Here is an 18,173-nt window from a genome sequence, read left to right as displayed (position 1 = left end):
ATTAATGTCTATGCCGTGATTTCTTTCTTCATCATTCTTACCGGAGAAAAAAAAAAAAAAAAACATGAATTCAAGGCTTCATGGGGTGTGCAATTGATAGAAAATAAGTCATTTTTTGGGTGAACTCCTCCTTTAAGGACCCCTGGGGGTCCCCGGACCCCACTTTGAGAACCACTGTTATACTCCATCACACGACGGTGTCACTTGCCAATAAGAGTTATTGTTAGCACTTACCCTGCTAACAACGTGTCACATCTTCAGCTTGCGGATCAGTTCTTGACGGCTCGCGACAAGCCGTGCGATGGACTATAAATTGAGCTTCACCGCTGAGGCTAATTTATACTTTGTCACATGACCCTTTTGCTCAACAAAAATGCTGATGTATGCTGACTTTGTTTCTAATATAAATTAGACTTAAAGGTGCTATAGACAGCATTCAGCCACTACATATCACACTACACACTCCATATCACCAGTCCGGCACTCAACCCCTTGTACCAAGAGAGCTAGCTCCCTTAGAAGGGCGAGTTAACGGCCGGGCCTTTTGTGGGGTCGCTACAATTTATATTTCGATATATCGGCCAGACCATTTTATATCCGTTCTATTGGGCTCTATTGTAATGAACATCATTTTCATGTAAATGTTCTCATATGGACACGACGGCCAATTAAACTTGAGGCAGAAGCTAATACAAAGTGATAAAAACTAATTTCTGAGATGGTCTAAAATCATATCGTCTCTGTTGGGTGTCCAAAACTGTTACTTTTCAGGATTCAAATTCAAAAACGTCAAAAGTAGCAGCTCTACAAGCGTTTTCAGCTTGCAGAACTGCTACTTTTGATACTATAGTGTAATGCTATCAAATATGGACATAGGAGGTTTCTGCCCAACGGCAACAATATCTAATAGATCCCCAGCAGCAGTTTGGATATGAACCTTGGTGTATGACAATGCGGTCTGCCTCTCTGGTCGCATTTACCAGCGATCACAGTCAGTAAATGAAAGCTATATTAGTGCGAGTTAATCAGCCATGCCTGTTAGTGGTGTGTGTAATCACACACTGTGTACAAGAAGAATGATCTGTTCCACCTATTCCCATTCACATGAGTCAGGGATGCCACCTCAATTCTCCTCGCTTTCAACAATCGAATTAAAGCCCATCAGTGTTGACATTAAAGTGCACAGTGGTTACAGTCGATACTCGTTAAATCACACCTCCAACCTTTTGCAGGCTTTTATTAGAACAAGATTGTTTGGCAGGTGAGATGTTGCATCTAGTACGACCGCATGTAATGCACTAATACGCTCTAAACAAGTAGCATGTAGTTATTTGTTGCCGTCAGAAATAGTCTCACATGCGATTTTGGTCGATTGCTGTTAATTTTCATCAGAATCAAATTACCTGCCAGGACAGGCGCTACATATGGTGTCGTCCCGGATAAACTACTAATACAAATTGAACATAAAGCTTAATGTCAAGCCCTTCACGCTGTGAGCCATCAGAGAGCGAGTGAGAGAGAGCGTATTGTTTTTTGTCCACTTGTCGATTATTTATCTTCTTCTTCTTTTGGCTAATTCCCATCAGGTTCGCCGCAGCGGATCATCTGTTTCCATATGGATCTGTTTTCGGCATCTTCCACGATTATTTAGAATTCATACAGTGCATTAATGTCTATGCCGTGATTTCTTTCTTCATCATTCTTACCGGAGATGTTCCCCATAGTGAGGGAAATATGTAACAAAAAAAGGCTCAGTTGTTCACTTCCGGCAGAAAGTGTGAAAATTTGCATATGGCATGTTTGAAGTATGCCGATTTCAAATTTTGCCGGATCCAAGCACTTTTCCCATGGGATCTGGTCGTAAAATGAGAATTAAAGATGGCCGCCAACGTTTTTGGTTCAATTAGGTTTTGTATTCCAATCTTTGACACCTCATCACTTTTGAATGTGAAACAAGTTTGTTTTGATGAAATCCAAATTGTAATGCAGCAATACTTTGACATTTTCAGTTTCTGTAGATTAATTTAGCAGATTACGGTCTGTTTTTATGGCAAATTTGATTGAAACCAGTGTTACTCCAAAGTGCTTCATCTGAGCCTCATGATGTTGGTGTCTCTACCTATGTTTTCAGGGGTATTCTTTCACATGAGATCATATTACTGGGTTCACACTTATTTAATATTTTTGTAGCAAAACTCATTCTTCAAAAATAGCATATTAGATGGTTGACAGTGCATGTAACGGACCATCAGGAACTTCCAAATGATTCCCCAGATACCCATCGTGAATTTGTCAAGGGGAACTTTGTCATTGCACAAGTTCTCTGCTTTGGCACACGATCAGATGCATGAACAGCAGAACGCTATTGTGAAAGGTGATGGCGGAATTGTTGTAATTACTGAGAACTAGACCATACCCGGTGAAGGTTATTGCACGTCCTGTAGCGCGGTCCCCCCGCGGGTCCCCCCGCGGCACCCCCCGCGGTCACCCCCCCCCACGGGCAACCCCCCACACACCCCCCCGTCGCGGAACCCCCCGGGTCCCGTCGCAAACACACACACACGCAACGTTTAGCGCGAGTCGTGTCCGTGCCCGTGTCCGTGCCCGTGTGTGCGCACACACACGGGCACATGCGACGCATGCGCAGTTCGTACTGTACTGTACGGTACGGTACGGTACTGTACTGTACTGTACTGTACTGTACTGTACTGTACGTACTGTACTGTACTGTACTGTACGTACTGTACTGTACTGTACTGTACTGTACTGTACTGTACGGTCTGTACTGTACGTACTGTACTGTAATGTACTGTACTGTACTGTACGGTCTGGACTGTACTGTACTGTACTGTACTCTACTGTACTCTACTGTACTGTACTGTGTACTGTACTGTACTGTACTGTACTGTACTGTACTGTACGGTCTGTACTGTACTGTACTCTACTCTACTCTACTGTACTCTACTCTACTGTACTGTACTGTACGGTACGGTACGGTACGGTACGGTACGGTACGGTACTGTACGGTACTGTACTGTACGGTCTGTACTGTACTGTACTGTACTCTACTGTACTGTACTCTACTGTACTGTACTGTACTGTACTGTACTGTACTGTACTGTACTGTACTGTACCGTACCGTACCGTACGTACCGTAGACGTTCCTTGCAACACACAAACAGTTCCTTCCGTACATTGCACGAAAGTTGAATGAGGAGTCTGTGATGCGTGTTGATGTGGTGTGGGACACGTAAGGAAGGAACCAGGCTTGGTCGTGGCATCGGCATACCACTCCATGTGACTGAACAGACATCCGTGCCACGAAACTGGAGTAGCTTCCTTCGAGTAGATTCCAACAAAAAGACATTATTCTGCTGCTCTAGAAACAATGGTTGTTCCAGATGGGAAAACACTTCTCACAACCTATGAAGAAGCCCCCCTTCTGATGTTTCTCAACTTCAACCATGTACATACACATGAAGAGGCTGATTCGCGAATGTTGCTACATGCCTGGCACGCCTACCAGCGGGGGAAGAAAGTGAACGAGGCACGCAAGCAGCTATTTGCTCATGGAAATCGCAAAGTGGAAAATATTCCACCCACAAAGGAGGCACTTCGTCATGTGAAGAGAGCAGTATTTCAAGCTGGTCACATCTGGGGACAGTCCCAAATTGCCAACCCAGAGATTCCTTCACCTGCCGATTGGGGATGGGTGAAAAGTTAGGACGATGGCTGGTGTCCATTTTGGACGGTGATGGCAGAGGTGGCGTCTAAAGGGTGTCGAGAGCTGATCAAATGCATGTGTAAAAAACGGTGTGCTGGAAAATGCAAATGTTTTGCGCCTAATCTACCATGCACAGAACTTTGTGTTTCTGTTCAGGACAATGCTTCCAAGAAGAACAGAGTAGGACAGATTAAATAAACAAGTTAATGAGAAATAAATGTAACGTCCTCCCGGTGGGGGCTCCTCACTGGCAGGTGAGTCAGTAGAATACAACAGCAGTGACAACACACTGTGTGTGGGGAGGAATCAATTGGCATAATGATATATATAACAATTCGATAAAAGGGTGTACCAAACTTTTCTCAGTTGATTCTTATGTGTTTTTTCCCGTAGAATCCATTTCTGCCATGTACATTTTTGTATTGTGCATAATTAATTAGATAATTAGCATATTTGCAGCAAATATGCTAATTATCTAATTAATAAGTCAGACGCTTTGGTCTGACTTCTTGGATCCGGCAATTTTTGAATTCAGCGCCCAAAAATACCCCTAGGTGCAAAATTTCACACTTTCTGCCGGAAGTGAACAACTTTTTCACATATTTCTCCCACTACCAGTTGTGTACAGAAAGCACTGACTATTACCCCCCCCCCCCACACACACACACACGCGCGCACGCACGCACGCACGCACGCACGCACGCACGCACGCACGCACGCACGCACGCACGCACGCACGCACGCACGCACGCACGCACGCACGCACGCACGCACGCACACACACACACACACACACACACACACACACACACACACACACACACACACACACACACACACACACACACACACACACACACACACACACACACACACACACACACAAAAGCTGGCCCAGAAGTCAAAGTTAAAGAGGAAATAATAATGTTTTCTTGAAACTTAACGGGCAACATTGCTTATATTTACCCTGAATCCTGATCTGCAGGCATTGGAAAATCTCCGCCAGCCAACTTGACATCTGCGTTGCCAAGTCTGCTTATTATAAGCGACTTTGGGCTTGTTTTCCTGTAAAGTTTCTTGTAAATATTGGTGGTTGTGGTTTCTAAAGTGTAGTTGCTTATTTAGGCTTGCTTCCTAATGTTGTTTAAACCAGTGGTTCTCAAACCTTTTTTGTCTGCGGACTCCCATCTGAAAATATTTTGTGCCAGAGATTTGTTTTGAAAATGGCAGATCTACAAGCTCTCAACATGTCGCATTGCGACACGTTGTGAGCTTGTAGATCGGCTATTTTCAAATAGCCAATTGGGGCCAGGCCTATTTACACACGTACTTTGCTGTTTTACCACAAATAGTGACAATAGCAGCGCCACAAGCTCACTGTGCGCTGTGAGCTTCTAGATCTGCTACTTTGAGAATGGATGGCTGTATTCTGAGTGAGCCACTCCCCCCTTTATGACATCAGAGGAAGTCAACGCTCTACATTAAGCTATTTCTGTCACCTGATTGGTTTACCAATTTAAAATGATTTAATGCCCTTGTTTGTTGTGCTGTCTTCATTTGTTATCTTCGTTTTACCCAGATCAATTGAGGAGCCTTTATTATGCATATGCATAATGGCAATTCGGTTTATTTTTTCTCCTTTTCTTTAAGTTGGAGTTGAATGTAAACAATACATTGTTATTTTTGTTTGATGCATAATGTAGTAGGATCGTTAATTGACTATTCAGCATGTTTTTATTTAAATTTACTGGGTCTTTCTGTCTTGACAATTGCAGCTTCTGAACTGTGTGTGTGTGTGTGTGTGTGCGCGTGCATTTGTGCGTGTGTGCCATGCGCTATGTGCATGTGCATGATTCAGTCCAACTGCCCTGGCTTTTGTTACCACAGCCTGATTTGCATTAGCTAGGGCCCATCCCCCTTGAAAACACACACACACACACACACACACACACACACACACACACACACACACACACACACACACACTCCTATCCACATTCCAGGGTCAGAGATCAGCTTGCTCAGATGTGTGTGTGTGTGTGTGTCATGTGGTTTGGGAGCTCAGATGCATGCCTACCTAATGTTAAGCCCTGCAGTCAAACAAGCAGCAGGGTCTAAAAGGATTCTACAACCACCGTCCACTTAGAAAAAAGCCCTGCAGGAAACACACACACACCACACACACACCACACACCACACACACACACACACACACACACACACACACACACACACACACACACACACACACACACACACACACACACACACACACACACACACACACACACACACACACACACACACACACACACACACACACACATATATATTCTGGCTGGTCAGAGATCCTGCAGGAAACGGCACAGGGGAATTCCTGCCTGGGCAGGGTGGATTAGTTTCCCCCCTTTCTTCCTGTTTCTTCTCTCCTCTCTCTCCTCCTCTCCTCTCCTCCTGTTTTCTCTTACTCTCTGGGGCCTGATGGGAGAGTTCTAGAACACACATTCTATGCTATTACCCGATTTGGATCCACATTAATGTCATTTTAACTGATAACGCTGAGGTAAAAAACCCACAACGAGTTTTTGCAGGGAACGTGAGCGGTCTCGTTCTGCGCTCCGTTCAGTTTGGGTTTTCTGGTCCACCACGGCGAGTCCCATTTCTCTAGCTTAAAATAAATGACCTGTTTGGATAAAAATAAGCCCTTACAGCTCGGGGAAAGGCGCGCCACTTGTCTGCTTATCTTATAGTCGAACATTAGCCTGGATTTGAAACGAAGGTCTTTTGTCATTGTGTTTATTTTATGTTCGTCGTTTCTTTCAGACATCGTGACCGAGCGTATGACTGAAGAGGTACGAAAACAAAGTACAAAAAGATCTACTTTTTGAATCACTTAAGCTAGTGTGGTACTCAACCTTTTTCTTGGATCAGGGCCCACTTGAGGATCTTGAAAGCATTCGTGGCCCACCCATCTGCCCACTTAAAGGACAACTTCACCGATTTTCAACCTATCTTCATATAATTGGTCCTCAGTAATACTCATGATAAAATGGTACCATTTTTTCCTACTCGGTCTGTGTCTCAGAAGAGGGCTGTGGACAGTTCAGAGTCCTGTCTACCAGTGACATCATCAATGGGGAATCCAAGCTAATAGAAACTGCAGGCTTTCTATTCCTGGAAAGTTGCAATGCAATAAAAGAAGCCATTGTTCTCGTGTTAATAAGAATCTAAAAAAAAAAGGTGAAATCTTGTTGGGAAAAAAAAATCATGCCTAACGATAATGTCACTGGTAGACGGGTTTCTGGACTGTCCACAGCCCTCCTATGAGACACAGACCAAGTAGAAAAAAATTGTACCATTTTATCATGAGTATTAGTGAGGACCAATTATATGAAGATAGGTTGAAAATCGGTGAAGTCGTCCTTTAACACGGCAGCTCTTTTAAGCGGCCAGATGTGTGGGCCACGTGCATTTTCAGAGCATGTTTATTTTAATGATCAATCAATCGATTGGGTTCCACCTTGGATTGTAGTATATTCTTATTTATTGGTATCACTTTTTTAATATTAATGTTATATTATCATTCAAATCTTAAGTGTCTCACTGCAATAACCTGGGGGCCGGCCTGTAGGCCATCAGTGTCCACGGGCTGAGAACCAGTGACCCTATATACTTTAGTTGACCAGGGTTCCCTAGGTCTCTACAAAAATAGCCGATCTACATGCCGGTTTTGAGCCTGTGTGTGGAGATCCGCCGAATGTTCTTCCCCAGAATAGGGACACTAAGGTTCATGTGGCTAAAGCAGTGGTTCTCAAACACCCAGAATGATGTGTATTTGGCCGCGGAACCCCATCTCAAAAATATTTTGTTATATTCAAAAATGTGCACAAATCTTCGCAATTTTTCAAAAATAGCAGATCTACAAGCGTGAATTTGTATATCTGCTTTGGTTTTTGAATAGCCAAAGTATACATATGGTTGAAGTGGTTAAAATGATTATTATTAACAAATTTAGCTGAGGACCCCCTGATAGCCCCCCAAGGACCCCCATTTTGAGAACCAATGGGCTAAAGGATGCTTTTTTCCCCCTTTTTTCTTTTCTAGGAATTGTCCTTCTGTCCTTCTGTTCTTTTCCAGCTCCAGTTCAGAGCTAGATAGCCGGGGGTTTGACAAAGACGGAGAAGATCCCAGCCCACCGTTGTGGCGCGTATTGTTCGGGTGTTCCGCTGATAGATAGATAGATTCAGGAGAGCCTCGTCCTTCAGCGCAACTCATATTTAACCCCACGCAGTCTGAAAGAAGCCCCTCGGACGGTGTCAAATGAGCGGGGCTCCGCTAATGGGCCGAGCTGCGGTGGCCAGAGCGCGTGGTTTTTGGCCTTTTGTCCGCTCCTGTATAATCCATTGACCTGATTGATAAGGGCGCTTCAGCGCTACATTGTCTGTGCGATCCGTTTCCCACGGCTAAACGCTCCGCGTCCAGCAGGCATCTTGAGTCATTAGGCTGAAGTTGTGGAGTTTGGTGTGTGTGTGTGTGTGTGTGTATTTAGAGAGAGTGTGTGTGTGTGTGTGTGTGTGTGTGTGTGTGTGAGAGCGAGAAAGCGAGTGTGTGTGTGTGTATTTAGAGTGTGCTTGTGTGGGTGTGTGAGTGTGTATTTAGAATGTGTGTGCAGTGGTGGAAAAAGTACTCAAATTCTTTACTTAAGTAAAAGTACCAATACTGCAATATAAAAATACTCTGTTACAAGTAAAAGTCTAGAATTCAAAATTTACTTGAGTAAAAGTACAAAAGTATTGGCATCAAAATGTACTTCGAGTACCAAAAGTAAAAGTACTAAATATTTGAAAATAGCCGATCTACAAGCTCACAACGCGTCGCATCAGCTTGTAGATCTGCTATTTTCAAATAGCCTATGTATAAAATAGGGTTAAAGTGGTTAATGTATGTTTCATTATATCATAGTTTATATCTGAAAAGTAACTAGTAACTAAAGTTTTCAAATAATTGTAGTAGAGTAAAAAGTACAATATTTGCCTCTGAGATGTAGTGGAGTAGAAGTAAAAGTACTGAAAATTGGAAATACTCAAGTAAAGTACAAATACCTCAAAATTGTACTTAAGTACAGTACTTAAGTAAATGTACTTAGTTACTTTCCACCACTTTGTGTGTGTGTGTGTGTGGCTCTTTTGTGTGTGTGTGTGTGTGTGTGTGTGTTTAGAGTGTGTGCGCGTTACCCGACCCTCTCAACCTAGCCTCTGTCCATCAACATCTAACCTCTGGAATGTTAATGAGAAACAACAAGAGAATCACAAGAAATCTCTCTCTCTCACTCTCTCTCTGTCTCTCTCTCTCTCACTCTCTCATCTGTCTCCCCCCCTCTCACCCTGTCTCTCTCTCTCCCATCTATGCTCTCTCATTTCTCTTTCTTCTCCTTCACTGTACCACACCACTCTCTCTCTTAGTTCGTACCCAACTGCTGGTGTTCTGTCCGTCTCTCTGGGGCTCATTTGTGACACAAACCCTGAACGTTAATGAAGACTTTGCCTCCTCCTGTAGATGGAGTAGATTTGGACATAAACCCTTTGCTCTCTTGTGTGGGCGTGTGCACACAAACATGCCCACGCACACACACACACACACACACACACACGTCACACACACACACCACTTTAACCCTACATACAACAGCTATTTGAAAATAGCCAAAATAACTTTTTTTTAATGGAATTTCAATTCATTTATATATGATAAATTGTGATAAAAAAAATCTTTGGAAATTGTAATATATATATACATTATATTTAAATATAGGAAACGAAAAAAGGAATATTTGCTCGCGTCCCATAAAAATGGGTCCCACTGTTTGGGACCCACTGAGAAAGCCAGCAATGGAGGGGACAACTCCTCATCTAACTGGAGCGTTCTGTTAACTGCCACTCACACACAGGAAGTGCTGGTTTAACTGTCACCCCCCCCAATCCAATCATCTTGCACCCAGACCCAGAGGTGATAGTGTGGGTTCCTGTATTCCAGAGTGGCCATGGCGCTGAGCATGAGGAAGCCTGTGTTGTGTCTTATATCATGTACATCATGGCCAGTGTTGGGCAAGTTGCTCAAAAACAGTAATATATTACCTATTACTAGTTATTTGTTTAAAAAGTAATAATATTACTTTACATATGACTCCCTGCCAGTAGGGTAGGTTGTAGGGTAGGTAGTAGGTAATCTGAGTTCCCAGAAGTTTTCGCCAGCTCGGCGAGGAACTTCTGGGCCAGAGCCCTGGTATTTGTGGGCGGGATGTAATTTACGCTCAGAATCTGAGTGGACACGCCTCTTACCGGTCTGAGAGCTGTGCAACTCGTCTAAAAAGTCCGACGAGAGGCAAACAGCAGTACACAACGATGGCAGCCGCAATTTCTCAAGGGGAAATTGCTTCCCGTCGATCCTATTTAGATGCAACACCCAGTGCATGTGGATCCCGCCCCCTTTTCTTCATTGGCTGTTGATTTGAATCACAACGTAGTGGCCGCGCCCCTGCTGTCCAAGCTCCGACGCAATGCCTCCCAGACTAGGTAGTAGGTAACAAGTTTTACTTTGCATTTTCAATATTAGCAGTTATTATTTTCCCTTTTCTGCACCCTACATTGTAAAATCCTCATTGTTGATATAACTCTGAAAAGTCATCTTTGTTTACACTGACGTTAAAGGAGTAGTTTACCCCCCAAAAAATCTTTGTTTCTATCAATTACACACCCCATGAAGCATTGAATTCAAGATTTTTTTTGTTTTTGTCTCATTCCTAAGCCAATAATTTGATGACCGGCGGAAAGATGCTAATGTAAAGTTTTTGGGTGAACTACCCCTTTGCTTTCGTGTGTCAGAACCTCAGATACATTGGGGCTGATCAATTAATTTTGTTCACCTGCTTTGTAAACAGCTGTGCCTCAACGTTGAAGTTGACAATACTTATGGGGTGTTAGGTGTGTGATAGCCTCGATCTCCAGGCTTTTATTGCTTAGTTTTGCTAAAAAATAAAAGCCTGGACCAGCGGGTCGGTGTACTCGGTATGAGGAAGTGTTTCATTTCCCAACCAACCAGAGTGCAGTGGGCGTCGCTCGTAATGTTGTGTTAACGGGGCGGGGGTTGACGGACAGATCGGTGAACCAATGGGATCAGGCGCAATCTCTCGCCGGCTCTATACACCCACCCCTCTATACACGAAATCAGGAGCGTTGGGGCAGTCTAGGTGTGTGATATCTTTTTATGGATTTAGTATCTTACCAACAGCAAGATGCATCCACCACACCGTTCTATCCACCGTCCACACAGGCTGTTGAGATTTAGCAAATGAGCCCAACTGATAAATGAATGGGTCTTTTCAGGAGGTGATTTAGTTCCTTTTGTTCAACCTACAGTAACAAACGTATTATTTTTGAACAAATTGTCCAATTCCCACTGTACCACCAAGGCTCGTCAAAATAGTAACGAGTTACTTTTGGAAAATAGTCAAATCAAAAATGTGAAAGTAATTAGTTATATTACTAGTTACTGGAAAAAGGTAATAATATTACTTTTTTTGTTAAGTTACTTTAGTTACTTTCCAACACTGATCATGGCTGGGCGATATGACTTAAAATGTCAAACTCTTTCCTCGATTCATACCCCCTACTTAAACAAATCCATTGTAACTTCAAACTTCCATTTTAACCATGTTAGACTCATTCAAAACGCATGTCCTTGGTTCTGGTGACTGATGTTGTCCTTCTAATACGTGAGGGGGCCGTGCTTTTTCAATGACTCTTTTTCATTTATTTGTTATTGTTTGCGAAAATGAATAAAATGTGAAACTTTAAAATATTAATAGAAACAAACACGACCGCCATACGTATTAGAAGGACAATATCAGTCACCAGAACCAAGGACGGGTGTTTTCATTGAATCTATAAAAGTAAAGAAAAGGCCGCACACTCGTAGCCACGATGCAGGATTTATTTAAATGAAAACCAACGTTTCGACCTGGAAAGGTCTTCTTCAGCGAATTCAGTTTTCAATTAATCTAACATGGTTAAAATGGAGTTTGAAGTTACAATGGATTTGTATAGGAAAGGGGCGTGTCTGATAAAATCAATATCAAATATATAAATACTGAATCAAGCAACTTACAAACTGTCTGGGGTGCTCACAAAAGCCAGAGTAGATGATAAAATGACCACAAACCTGTTTGAAAGTGAAATGTCCCTTTTTAAGTGGATAATCAGACAATTTAGTTGATTATAAACATGTGTTGATATATAAGAAATACAAAATATATATATATATATATATATATATATATAAAAACCTGCTTTATCTATATGAACAAGATTGTGGGTTATTGGTTATAAATGTCTGTTTTCACATTCACTACCATTGACGGAGATCCGACCCGTTCACCGCCATTGACAAAGATCAGGTCATTTAAAAAAAACTAAAAAACTTCCAGAACCCAAGATAACGTGATCCGAAGATTTACTGCTCCATTCACTTCCTGGTTAACTTATTACTTTAAAATCCTGTATCTCGGCTCCTGTGTACTTTTTTTAATACTATGTATTTTTGGCGAAACATGCTATTTACAACTGGGTATAACAAGCGAACAGGAGGTCGCGATACAATTTTCATTTTTTTCACGGAAGCACAGTGAAACCATCCGTGATTAGCAACGATCAGAGTATCGATCATACAGGAGATAAATATTCAGCGGTTCTTGAAAAATTTGTCAGAATGCTTAAAAATGCTGGCAGAAGCAACCTGCCAATATTAGAAAGCCGCTGGCAGTGAATGTGTTAATTGCCTAGCCCTATTTTATATAATGTTTTTTTTACAGTTGTATCCTAGAGAGAATGGGTGTCTATTAGCCCTGGAGACCCAACGCGGTTTGAAACGCCTTTGACACTCACCCAGCTGGGTACGGGAGCAACACTTTATTCTTCCTCTAGCACGTTCCCCCAGAAGGTGTCTGGGTCCTTGTCATTCATTCTGTGTGTGTGTGTGTGTGTGTTTGTTTTACTATACGCGTGAGGACCAAGACTAAATGTTGCCACAAGTATAGTAGAATTTGATAAATAAACATTGTGAGGTCTTCAAAAGAAAAATGGTGGTTTTATGGTTCTCTAAAAATGTTTAGAGATCTGTATAGAATTAGGAAAAGATTCAGGTTGAGGTTAGAGTTAGGATTAAGCATTTCGAGGTCAGGTTTAGAGAGTTCCCTATTTTATACTTAGTTTTGTGGCGATGTCACACACCGAAAAATAGGCGATCTACAAGCTCACACGTAAGCTTGTAGATTTTTCGGCTATTGTGAGCTGTTTTCAATGCCGTCCCAAACATTTTTAGGTCCTCAGAAGTCTAGTAATACAAACCTGTGTGTGTGTGGCAACGCAAAGGCATTTAATAACCTCTCACACGTATGTGTGTTCGTACATATGTGAAGTGCAAATGTGCTGGCACCCTCTCAACCCCTTCAGGAGTGTAAGAGAGGGTGTGTGTGTGTGTGTGTGTGTGTGTGTGATCCAGGGTGTAAATTGAGCCGTGATGCGGTCTTGGGGAGGAGAGATGTGATTGGATGAAACCATTAGACCTCTGGCTCCAACGCGCGGCGCTTACAGACCCATGCTGTCTCACACATTTTCTGTCTCACTCTCTCTAGATGTGTAACAGTTAATTGAACTCATGAATTTATTTTATAAAAGACTAATATTTATTTATATTTATTAATTAATACAATTTTGATAACATCGATTAATAACAGTTATTAAAACAAAATCTGAGCTTGTTGATTGTCCATTTTGGCAAATTTTTGCACGGCACCGTGTACGACAGTATGTATAACATAGGACGTAACCACTTAAACCCCAGCATCCTTATTGTGGATTAGCTTTGGCAGAAAATTGCAGATCGACAAGCTCACAGCACGTCGCGCTGCAACGCGTCTTAGCGTCTCTCTGAACACTGCAGTGTGTCCACGAGTAGCTTCACCCATTCGGTTCTCTCTCTCTGTGTCTCTCTCCCTCTCTCTCTCTCTCTCCATCTTCAGAAACACAAGGAGAGGGACAGGCATAAACCCAAACACAAGAAGAGTGGGGTGGACCTCTCGCCGTCTCTCGTTCTTCCGAACATCATGGTCCCGGACAAGGTGAAGTAGCCTAAAAGGTTCCCTTTTCTTTGAAAAAGAAACCCCTTGAGATTAATGATTTCGTTTTCAAGGGGTTTCTTAACTCTGCTCTACCTACCTTGCATCCCTCGTCTCTTTTCCGTCTTCTCTCCCTTTCTTTTCGATCGATTCCCCTGATGGTTGCTAATCACTGAGGGTTGTACTGTGTGGTTTCACAAATGTCAACGAGGTCATCGCGACCTCGTTGACATTAATTGTCTGCCTTTGAAAATAGCATGTCTTGACCAAAAATGCATAGCAAAAAAAAAAGTACACAGGAGCAGAGATGCAGCCTTTTTAAGTAATAAGTTAACCAAGAAGTGAATGGAGCAGCACATTTTCGGATCACGATATCTTGGGTTCTGAACGTTGAAAAACAAAAACAAAAACACGTCAAACACGTCATTGGCACGTTGTGCCATGCGGTAAAAACACGTCAAACACGCCAATTTTCTGCACTTTTACTTCTACTCCACTACAACTCGGAAGCAAATGTTGTACTTTTACTCCACTACAATTATTTGAAAACTGTAGATACTAGTTACTTTGTAGATTTAGATTATTATTACAAAACATACATTAACCACTTCAGCCCTATATACATTTAGGCCATTTAAAAATAGCCGATCTACAAGCTCACAATGCGACGCATTGTGAGCTTGTAGATCTGCTATTTTCAAAAGATTTTTATACATTTTATGAATTTGAAAACGTGTGAAATGGGACATTCTGCATAACGAGTACTTTAACATTTGGTGCTTTAAGTACATTCTGAAGACAATACTGTTGTACTTTTACTCAAGTGAATTTTGAATTCCAGACTTTTACTTGTAACAGAGTATTTTTATATTGCAGTATTGATACCTTTACTTACTTTACTTTTCCCCCACTGCCTCTCTCTCTCTCTCTCTCTCTCTAACAAACAGAACTACAACAACAGCGCTGGCGGAGGCAGCTCCGGAGTGGGCGGGGTCACCTCTCTGCCCGCCTCCTCCTCCTCCTCCTCTCAGAAGCGGTTGGACGACGCGGGCTCCGCCCGCTTCACCACCGCCAACTTCCAGGAAGTGTCGTCGACCGCCGGCGGCGGCGGCAAGGGCGACGGCGGACCCTCCATGGACGCGGTGGTGGTGGGGGGTGGCGGCGTGGGCGGCAAGGCAGGGCCGGAGGTCAAGAACAAGCGGGGAGGCGGGCACGGACACGTGGTTCAGCGGGGCGGCCGCAAGTCTTTCAACTCCTCGGGGAAGCTCCTCCCCTCTGCGGCCGTCGCTGCGTCGGCCGCGTCGTCGTCGGCCGCCGCCGCCTCCGCCGCCACCGGCCCGTTCCATCAAGGTGAGACGTGTGTGTGTGTGTGTGTGCGTGTGTGTGTGTGTGTGTGTGTGTGTGTCCAGATATCAGTACAGTGAGGTATGTTACTGTGATAAAGTCCCCTCAACTGGCCCCTCTGTCTCTGTAATCTGGGGCCCTGTCTGGGAGAGAGAGCCTACATATACATTACACACACACACACACACACACACACACACACACACACACACACACACACACACACACACACACACACACACACACACACACACACACACACACACACAGACAGGGCCTGTAGGGAGGTTATGACCTGAGAGGGAGTCAGTGTTCAGACTGAGCTCCTGTGTTTCATGCTATCAGAACCCGGAGGCCCTCGACGTGTGTGTGTGTGTGTGTGTGTGTGTGTGAGAGAGTGTGTGTGTGTGTGTCGGACTGGACTGCAGAGGTGATAAAAGCCTGCAGCTCCAATGATGGTGGAGACGACGTTAACATGGAAACTTTCCCACCAGAAATATCATCTCTCTCTCCGTCTCTCAGAGATTCACTCTTTCCTGGGTGTTTCGCCTGGGATGGGCGTGGTTATGAGGTTAGGTTTAGGCATATATATATATATATATTTTAGGTTAACATTAGGGATAAGTACAGGCATGTTAAAGTCCCTGGGCCAATGTTGAATGTGACCACAGTGTTACAATCTAGGTTATTTAGACAGATGCTAGGTATCCTTTTAGCTTTAATGTCTTACTGTACCACAAGCTGTTTACATCTCTGACTAATAAAGTATTCAATCAATCAAAAAGAAACTGGAGAATACCGGACAAATTAAGTGTTGTCTTTGATGTCTCGTTACTCACCGACCGACGTGAAAAGTGGCGTTCTTTTTTTCCATAGATTCCCCTGTCGTCATGCTTGTTTCTTTCCAGAACCTGGCAACTCGTGTTGCCAGGTTCTGGAAACAAGCAACCAGTGTTAAGTCGTTCGCCATTAACGGTGGCCTCGCAGGAATTTTCAACGCATGTTTGACTATCATGAGACTCCACAATGACTAGCAGTAGAGAAAAATACAACTTTGCGTCGGTTATAATAGACGAATCTCCCTAACCCACGCGCTCCCATTATGACAACGGAGGGGGTTTAAAAAATGACGACAGGGGAATCTATGGAAAAAAAGAACGCCACTTTTCACGTCGGTCGGTGAGTAACGAGACATCAAAGACAACACTTAATTTGTCCGGTATTCTCCTTTAAGAGCGTCTGCTAAATGGCTAAATTGTAAATTGAAACACCCTGGAAAGAGGGAGTCCCATTTCACTCCCTCCCATCTCTCTCTTTTATTAATTCAGTCTCCCCTCTCCCTCTCTGCATCTGTACGCGTAATTGACCTTCTGTTATTCCGTAGCATTACGCTGTTGTGTGACTGTTTGAACATCCACTCAGTTGTCACTCTGTTACGTTACCTCAGTGCATCGTGCTGATGTTCATAACTATAGGCTTACCGTGCTACTCTCCTGTTCTGCATCAGGCAGGAGGATTGTTTCCCAAGCAGTGGGACATTTTTTTATGGGTCATGAGTAAATAACCCTTTATTTTTTGTTTCCTTCATTTTGTTTTTAATTATTATTATTTCAAAAGATTAAAACAAATATACCAAGTAAATAACTAATTCAAAATATTGAACACCTTTAAGAAGTAGTGGAAATAGCAGATCTACAAGCTCACAACACGTGAGCTTGTAGATCTGCTATTTTCACTAGTTCACAGGGTCCCGGGGAGACATCGCATTTCCCTTTTGGGTCTCGAGCTAAAACGTTTGGGAACCACTGGTATAGGGGTGTATACGTCTGTATACTTGTATTTAATAATTTGTTTGAGGGTGTCTTTACTGTGATGTTACTCTTTTGGTACCTACTGTACTTCTATGCCCTGTATCTGTAACTCTTTTACTGCTGTGGTAAATAAAGGTATCTATTCTCCTCTCCCCAGGCCTCCTGTTGACCAGCGCCAGCAAGCCTCCCTCCGCCCCGTCGTCCTCTAACGACTTCCTGAGCTTCTCGGATCCGTCGCTGCGCCCGGGAGGCGGGACCACCTTCTCGTCCCCGCCCTCCTTCAGCAGCTGCCTGGTGAAGCCGGGCTCTGAGGGCGGGGCCTCGGAGAGTCCCGCCAACCTCTTTGGTTCTCTGATGTCGGCGGCAGCCACGGCGTCCGGTAGGTGACATAATTATGTGTTGGTTGTCTATGAAAATGCAGATCGTTTAAAGCAACTCAAATCTTTGCTTCTGGAGGTCCCTGGCACAAAATATTTATACAAAGTACATATCCTTTTGGGGGTTAAAAAAAGACGTTAAAAAAGTTTGAGAACCACTGCTTTAAAGTTCTAATCCTTGAGAGTGAACTTCTGTATGTCAGAAATTCACAACCTGTGGGATATTGCCAGTGGACCCCCAAGTAATCTGCTTTTTTATTTTTGTGAAACATGTGGACTATTTTTTAAACATTTTATCAACACAATTCTTCGTATGGGGGGCGGGGGCCTCTGGCACAAAATGTTTTCAGATGGGGGTCCACGACCAAATACTAGGCCTGTCCCCGACTAAGGATTTGTTTAGTCGAATCTAATTGGCGACTAATTGCCAATAGTCGACTGGCAGTCGACTAATGCAAAAAAGAAAAGAAAAGAAAAGTTTGCCAAAATACATTTTATTTCAAAGGGCCAAGTCTACACAGTTTGTTTTGTGTCTCCAGCAGAGTTTCTAGTGTCTCTATCTCTCTCTGGAAGAGGTTGCACATGAACTCTGCAGCCGCACTGAGGCGCTCCAACACAAACAATACCAATACAAAGACGAGGAATAAGAAGAATAAAGTGGAAGTTGCGTGTGGTTGCAGGTGTAGACTTGGCCAAAAAACAATTAAAAACATTTTTGGCCCTTTTAAAAAAAAATAATAATAATA

General features: G+C 43.2%; 1 protein-coding gene across 2 annotated transcripts in view; it reads left to right on the top strand.

Moving 5' to 3' along the window:
• The window catches only part of mllt10 (MLLT10 histone lysine methyltransferase DOT1L cofactor), a 73,614-nt gene that overhangs the window by 27,449 nt on the left and 27,992 nt on the right, over positions 1-18,173 (top strand). Inside the window, exons 8-10 of one of the 2 annotated variants that reach the window (XM_080417798.1) lie at positions 13,809-13,898; positions 14,843-15,245; positions 17,208-17,429. In XM_080417798.1, the coding sequence (XP_080273924.1) occupies positions 13,809-13,898; positions 14,843-15,245; positions 17,208-17,429 (715 nt within the window). Of the gene's footprint in view, positions 1-13,799; positions 13,899-14,842; positions 15,246-17,207; positions 17,430-18,173 lie in introns of both variants that reach the window. The other variant, XM_080417797.1, reaches the window with a different exon arrangement.

This window comes from Gymnoscopelus braueri (assembly GCF_963280865.1).
Source record: "Gymnoscopelus braueri genome assembly, chromosome: 21".
Taxonomy (NCBI): Eukaryota; Metazoa; Chordata; class Actinopteri; order Myctophiformes; family Myctophidae; genus Gymnoscopelus; species Gymnoscopelus braueri.
Note: the sequence above shows the minus strand (reverse complement) of the source record. Positions and strands in the feature narration are given on the sequence as shown.